Here is a 7,650-nt window from a genome sequence, read left to right on the forward strand (position 1 = left end):
ATCTCTAGGGGACAGTGCAAACAGCTACATCTTCAGTTTGGCCCAGAATGTGGCCTTTTCAATAATACGCTGTAATACGACGTTCTTATAAACCTAATCGAGCTTCTTTTTTTTTTTTTAAGACGCAAATTGTTTTGTTTAACTTGTTCTTTGCAAACTGATGGCGATGTTGTAATGTGATGCAGCCACTTGTGACGGTTTGTTGATCAGGTGAAGCAGAGGGAGCCGAGGAGGAGACTCCGAAGAGGTGAGACAGCCTACCGCAGAAGGCTGCTACATCATGGCTTCACTGCTCTCTGGGGAGGAGAAAAAAAGCTGTCCTATTTTTCAGTCAGTCTGGGTTCAGTTATCGGGTTTATGTTTAGTAATAATATGAGCAGTTCTGATCAGCGACAGCTCTCTTTTTTTTTTTCTTCTGTTTTCTTTTGACATATTAATGTCTTCTGAGACTGGGCCCATTCATGTATAACATCCAGCTATCCGTTTAAAACTGCTTGTGCCAAAGTAAAACTGTACTTTGTAGATGTGATATTTTGTCATCTGCGCCGTTTTTTAAAATTATGATAATTTTAATAATGATGATAAGAATACAAATAATATCGCTCGCTGATAAATCAATTAAGAGTCTTGATGCTACTTTCTTTCCTAAGTAACGGGAAAACAGCAATTGATGTACTTAGTTCTTCAACAGTGTTACTGTTTGAAGTAGTTTTAACTGTTTTACTTTTCTTCAGTCTTGTGAGGGATTTTCTTTTGCACATGAAGGGCTTGACGCCATCATGTGGGTCACATTTGTCTCTGATACACCATCAGTTGACACTTAGGGGTCAAACAGATTTAAGTTGAGTTCAGAGTCAGGACTACATTGGCTCATTGGCTACTGCTCAGCCTTTAAGCTCCTGAATCAGCATTTTCTCCAACATGGTTATCTCCAGGCACTCCAGTTTCTTCCTATAATCCAAAAACAAGACTGTTAGGTTAATTACTCTAAAAAAATGCCTTTAGGTGTGAATGTGTTTTGTCTGTGTTTCTATATTAGATTGGCGAGCTGTCCTGTGACACTAAAAACCGCTCAGAGGGTTCAGAAGATGTGTTGATTGATAGTAGAGTGTGGCTCATTTAAGGAGTTTAAGGACTGAAACAATTAAGTGTGATTAATCGATTATTGAAATAATAGTCAACTAATTTAGTAATCAATTAATCATTAACTAGAGTATACAGACTCAAAAAAGGCAATTTCCTGGAAAAACAACACAGTCAGAGCAGTAAGTAAGCCAAATTTGTGCTAAAATACATACAATTTGCATTTAAGATAAAAAGAAAAACTTTCTTTTTCTGTAAATATGTTCCACCTAGAACTCCTCTAATCTCAGATCTTCACCTGTTTCAAATTCTTTTTGGAAAAAAAAAAATCACATTGATATTGGTTGCAGTAATCATTCATAAAAATCTAATATTATCTTATCTGCAGGTGCTGCATGTTTACTTTATTTCAAACAACTTTTTCAAGTTGCTGAACCTGACAACCTCAAACTGGCTGAAATGGACGAACAAAGTGTTGAGGTGAGTACATATGGACTACAGTTGTACTTATTTAACCCATACAACACGGGCAGGAAGTTTGACTCATGTCTCAGTGATGTTTGTTTAGCCATGTGGGGAGTTTGGTGTTGAACTGTCCTCTGTCTTTTTGCAGAGCATTGCTGAGGTGTTTCGTTGCTTCATCTGCATGGAGAAACTGAGGGATGCACGCCTCTGCCCCCACTGCTCCAAACTCTGCTGCTTCAGCTGCATTCGGGTGGGTGTGGTCAACAAACTGAAACTGACCTGTTTTCTCTGCAATGCACAGTTCTTTAATCTTTGCTTTGAAGAACAATGTTTATTATAAACCAGAGAAGAACATGGATGAAGTCTGGGAAAATTATTTATAGGTTTCCTCCACAATCTAGAGAAGTCTGGACAAGCTAGATTTTTATAAGAAGAATAAATATAGGAATAGAAAATAAAGTGTTGAAAGATATTTGAATTTCTATCCTTTTTCCCTTTGATGTTATCTTAAACATCCATCCATCCAACATTCCATCTATCCATAAAGCTATCCACCCATCCATTCATCCAACCATCCATCAAGTTCTTGCAGGTTCCATGTCTAAAGCCTTATATTAAATATTCCAGAACAGTGGTTTTATTAAATCAGATTTTGTCAGATTGTTTTTGTGTTTGTAAGGATCTTAGGCTAACCTTCATATGTTCCTGTAAATCCTATGTTGTATCCTTGTGTTGGTTGTATTTGAGCTGGAATCTCTTGTTTGACAGCGATGGCTGACTGAGCAGAGAGCCCAATGTCCACATTGTCGGTGAGAAGCTTTACACCTTCTTATATCCACACAGATCTTCACTTTCAGCTGTATTTGTCTCAACGAAGTACTGCATTTCTAGCTTAAGATACTGCCTTAGTATTTTTATTAAAAGAAATTTCAAGTTGTACAAAAATCTTACCTTGTGTTTAAAGCTTTGAAGGCAGCAACCTGCCTAATTTACACAAGGTTAATGTTATATTTTGTCAGACGTGTCAATTGTGAATCAGTTACAGTTTTAGTGCTTGCTGTTCAAACAGAGCTCCACTGCAGCTGAGGGAACTGGTGAACTGTCGCTGGGCTGAGGAGGTCACTCAGCAGCTGGACACCCTGCAGCTCTGCAGTCTCACCAAACATGAGGACAATGACAAAGACAAGTGAGTGTCTCCTAAAACCTTTCACTTTTTTTGTTTTATAATTTAACCCTGTGACAGTTTTTAAAGTGGACCTATTATGAAAAATTCACTTTTTAGATGTTTTTATACTTCCATTTGGGGTTTTTAGAAGAAGCCCAAAAAAGTCGCCATGACGTGTTTTTTTCCTACTTATTTTTGACAATAAGTTAAAGTTTTTGGTGTCTGGAAAATGAGTCGTTTCAAAAACCTCTGAATTGTTAAGTCACATTCGACTATAATGATATGCACTGAAAGGCTGCTGGAAAAGAGAAGTGTTGTTGACTTGTCATCCAGAAACCACTTGTTGTATTCTTGTTGGTTGTGCAAGAGGTCATTCTTTTCTGAGATGTAAAGTTGTAGAATTTGAAAATGAGTTGGGGCATGGGCGTGGCCAGCAGCAACTTATTTAGATTTTAAAGGCCCTATAACAGTTTTAAGCTTTAATATATTAGAGAACAGTTGATAAACCCTATCAATTTTTTGAAAACAGAACAAAATTAACAAAAATAAAACAATTATTTCTCTCTTCATCAACACTGAGCAGATGTGAAAACCACCATGAGAAGTTGAGTGTTTTCTGCTGGACCTGTAAGAAATGCATCTGCCACCAGTGTGCCCTCTGGGGAGGAATGGTAATGTTTAGAGCTGTTGTTTTTATGTTTTATATGTTACAGACTGAATCCAAAGTTATAAATAAATCAGAAGAATCACATGCACAGATACTGCTATATTACTCAGTCAACTTTCTCTATAAAATCAATTTTATCTAAAAAAAGTCAACAAATGGAATACTAAGCAGAAACTATATTCTAGTCAGTTATCTGATTATTGACTAGAATAATCAGATAATTATTCTAGTCACATTTTGAATTAATCAGAAAATATTTCTAGAGGTTGAAGCAGCTGAATGATAGATCTCTTTGTTGTCTGCAGCACGGCGGCCACACCTTCAAGCCTTTGGTGGAGATTTATGAACAGCACGTCACCAAGGTGAAGGAGGAAGTGGGAAAACTGCGCCGTCGCCTCATGGAGCTCATTAGTTTGGTGCAGGAAGTGGTGAGGACTTTTTACTTCTTCATCTTGGAGTAGCTGTTTACCTTTTTTCTGGACAAGCCATATATATATCATCCTAAAAATATTTGCTCTCTTTTTCACCTTGAGTTTGTCACTTTGTCTACATTAATTAAATCTTAAATTTTAACTGCGCTGTATTTTGTGATAAATCAGTAACAACAGTTATTTTGAAGAACAGCTTGCAGCTTTTAAGTAACTAAGTAAGTAAACTTTATTTATATAGCACCTTTCACAGACATAAAAATCACAAAGTGCTTTACAAAAGGAAACACATCAATAATAAAAGAATCTGAAACCAGTTAAGAAAATTAACCAAAAGCCAGTCTGAAGAGATAAGTCTTGAGACTTTTTAAATGCGTCAGATGACTTGGAGCAAAATCGATAGAGGGAGAGCGTTCCAGAGCCTCGGGGCTCCACCTGAAATGCTCTATCATCACGAGTTTTAAAATGAGTTCTGGGAACCGACAGCAGCATCTGATTAGAAGAGCTCAGAGTCCTGGACGGACAGAGAGGCTTCAGAACGTCCAATATATATTTGGACCTTATTATGATGCTGACACATTTAGACTGTATGGATCTAAAGAGATTTTTTTTTAATTGTTAAATTGTTGTTTACAGAATTTTTTAAAATACCAGACTTGGAAAAACTTTTGCAATTTAAATTAAAGTCACAAAGCAGCTATGTTTTTTCCTCTTCAGAGAGTGTCTTTGATGGGAGCATGTTCCTTCTGTCTGTATGTCACCAATAAAATGGTTAAAAACATTCAATATATGAACTGATTTTCCGCAATTGAGCTTATTTGTATAATGTACAGCGTTTTTTTTGTCACCAACTGTGAGTGTAATGTGTTTCGTGTGCTGAGGAGTGATCATAAACGACAGCGAAGATATTTGATGTGAGGCAGGCAGTTCTGTTGCCTCATGGCAGGGGGAGCTCATGATCCCAGACATTGGTTTTGTGACTCCATGTCTGCAGAGTAAGAGGCAACGAGCTAGCCATACAGTAAATAAGTCAAGGGCAGCGATATATTTATTGTTTTCTCTTCCAACGTCAACATGGATGACTACATTTCTACACTACACTATAGTTTTCTATATTGGATTTTCATTTGGAGCAGGAAATAATGACTAAAGGAAGACCAACACAAGAGCTGAAAGGTTTGCTTCAAACTATGAGACAGAAGGGTACCACTCTTTTCAAACTAAGTGGTATAGAAAAGACAGGCTTTGTGGATGTCCAGCTAGAAATGGCCTTTTTTGCTTTCCTTGGCTTCTTTTCTCAGCTTGTGGTCAAGGATAGACTTGGCTTTGGGTGAACTGATAGCTTTGTGCAGAAAGAGTACAGTAAATAAGTCATTATTATTATTGTTATTATTATTATTACTATTATCATTATTATTGCCGCCTTACCTTTACTTATACATGAAGCCCGTGCTCCGCTCATTCAGCACAAATCCCAAATGGTTTTAGTGCGATCTGGCTTTCTATATTAGTGGTCGATCACTCATGATTTGAAAGGCTTCTTAGCGAATTATTTGTCACAAAATCCCATCTGAGTCCACACAGTGCCACAAGTTGAGAAAAGAAGGCAAGGAAAGCAGAAAAGGCAGTTTCTAGTAGGACATCCACAAAGCCTGTCTTTTCTTTACATTTGAAAACAGCGGGTGCCTGTCTATGTCTTAATTTGAAGCAAACCTTTCAGCTCCAATGTTGGTCAATCTTTAGTATTATTTCCTACTTCAGTTGAAAATCCACTTTAGAAAACTTTGTAAGTGTAGAAATGTAGTCATCCATGTTGACATCGGAAGAGAGAAGAAAACAACAAATATATCGCTGCAAATGACTTATTTACTGTGTGGCTAGCTCACTGTCTCTTACTCTGCAGATTCAGAGTCACAAGACCAATGTCTGGGATCATGAGCGCCCCCTGCCACGAGGCAAGAACAGTGCCGGTGTTCTGACTATCTGTCATACCCAAGGGCGTAGGAACAAGTTTATCACTGGGGGGGACACGTATCAGACACCTGAACGATCCGTAAATAGCTTGAGCAAAAATGTCAAACAATTGTCATCAACGCGTTACTCTAATCTGACCCCTTGTAACGAGTAATCTAACATGTTACTATTTACAATCCAATAATCAGATTAAAGTTACATGTCCAAGTTACGTATTTGTACATTTTTTTAGAAAACATATTGTTGCTTTCTTTTACCTTGGGGAGATGGGTGATTCTTTTTTTGCGGCAACATTTCGGCTTCAAGACATTTGAAAAAAAAAGTATTAATGTTTTAAGTTTTAAATATTGTGTTACAACACTGACATGTTTAACAATAAGAAATTAATAATGGGCAAGCTCAGGATTGGATAAATTAATAATTACAGGTGTTTTTTTCACCATTGTCTCTGAATGTGTTCCACCCTGTTATGAACATTTACATATAGACCACAAATAGTTAAACATGTAAATTTTGAAAAATAACTTTTTCTTAAAAAGAGTGTGTCCCTTTTACTATATAATATGTTTTATTTTTGAAATTGTAGCACATCATGTAGTTACGAATCATTTATGTCTGTATTGTAAAAAAAAAAATTTTTTTTTTTTACTCATTATTACTGACAGCATAGAAAATATTGGTAATTTTAAAAACTTATACCAATATTTTTATTTATTGGTCTTCAATTCCCAACATGGCACAGAAAAATTTACAGTACTTAATGTTTCTGTAACAATATTTAATAAAAACATGTGTGGAATAGAACATAACATGGTGGATTGTCCCATAACAGGGTGGAAAATTAATGTCTTCAATTCTAAAATCTGACGATTTTCATCACTGGTTGCAGGATTGCCTCTTTCAAGTCAAAGTATAGGCACAGTATTTGTCCTGGCTCTATTTGGGAAAACATGTGATATCCCTGTAGTGGATTTTCCTATGACAGGTACTCATTGTTCCCCTCACAGGAGTCAATGGGGGTACCAAGTGGAATGAAAACAGACAAATGGCAAAGACATCTGTTAATACCTCAGATTACTCTGCAGCTCTATTCCATCATCTGACATTTTTTATTTTACTTAAAATGATTACTTTTCACCCTAATTTCCACTCTGTTTGGTTCATGAACATAGGGTGGAACTTTTCTAACTAATCTACCTGTAGCTCTTTATGTGGTGAACATTTAGCTAGCTAACCTTCAACAGAATAACAAACCTTTAATGACTAAATCTAATGTTTTTTAAATTCTACTGAATAAACATTTTTCACAATCTATCCTAACAGGGTGGAACTTTAAGCTTTACTCATCCAGGTTTAACATATTTAAGATAAGAAAAAGTACATAGATAGTGACAGTTGAAGCTTACTTTGTTTTCCATGGTTGAATTTACTTCAAAACCAATTGATGTCACTTCCATTAAATGGTTTTTATGGAATTTTAGACTTTTCTAAGGCAAAAAGGAAACATCCTAACGGTGGAAAGTTAGTACTGGGACATGTATAATATGAAGAAAATATCAAATAAGAAAAATAGTTTCAACAGATTCAATTGCATATTAAAATAATGTTTAGTCAGAAAACAGAAATATATATTTTATAGTTTAAACTTCATGAGGGAGTCTATTACACTGCACTGGGGACACAATGAAATTGAGCATGTCAGTCACTAAAAAGGTGTGTAAAGAACAAAATGAGATTTAAAAGGCATTTCATTTATATTTGAGTAATGGCAAACATCTAAATGGATCGTTAAAACACTTTGTTGTAAATATTTGGCCCATTTTACAAAAAATAATTGTAAGCCAAACATGGGGACATGGAATGTTGCC

General features: G+C 36.0%; 1 protein-coding gene across 2 annotated transcripts; it reads left to right on the forward strand.

The window, feature by feature from the left end:
• On the forward strand, nucleotides 1-4,868 carry LOC106941548 (E3 ubiquitin-protein ligase TRIM37-like). Of its 2 annotated transcripts, none has more exons than XM_015024604.1 (8): nucleotides 1-71; nucleotides 211-247; nucleotides 1,472-1,563; nucleotides 1,697-1,798; nucleotides 2,317-2,357; nucleotides 2,618-2,734; nucleotides 3,297-3,384; nucleotides 3,686-4,868. In XM_015024604.1, the coding sequence occupies exons 3-8, from the start codon at nucleotides 1,543-1,545 to the stop codon at nucleotides 3,839-3,841; spliced, it is 525 nt and encodes a 174-aa protein (XP_014880090.1). In that variant the 5' UTR covers nucleotides 1-71; nucleotides 211-247; nucleotides 1,472-1,542; the 3' UTR covers nucleotides 3,842-4,868. The 2 variants fall into 2 exon arrangements, with proteins under 2 accessions (XP_014880090.1, XP_014880089.1); XM_015024603.1 differs by having other exon boundaries at nucleotides 9-71; nucleotides 186-247.
• The last annotated feature ends 2,782 nt before the right edge of the window (nucleotides 4,869-7,650 follow it).

This window comes from Poecilia latipinna, unplaced genomic scaffold (genome assembly GCF_001443285.1).
Source record: "Poecilia latipinna isolate Pla-1442-1.1 unplaced genomic scaffold, P_latipinna-1.0 Scaffold3740, whole genome shotgun sequence".
In the NCBI taxonomy this organism is placed as follows: Eukaryota; Metazoa; Chordata; class Actinopteri; order Cyprinodontiformes; family Poeciliidae; genus Poecilia; species Poecilia latipinna.

Bases quoted from the DNA above. Each gene is read 5' to 3' on its own strand.
- LOC106941548 (XM_015024604.1), top strand. From the start codon at position 1,543: ATGGACGAACAAAGTGTTGAG. The intron at 1,564-1,696 runs GTGAGTACATAT...GTCTTTTTGCAG, and splicing joins TGGACGAACAAAGTGTTGAG to AGCATTGCTGAGGTGTTTCG. The intron at 2,358-2,617 runs GTGAGAAGCTTT...CTGTTCAAACAG, and splicing joins GCCCAATGTCCACATTGTCG to AGCTCCACTGCAGCTGAGGG.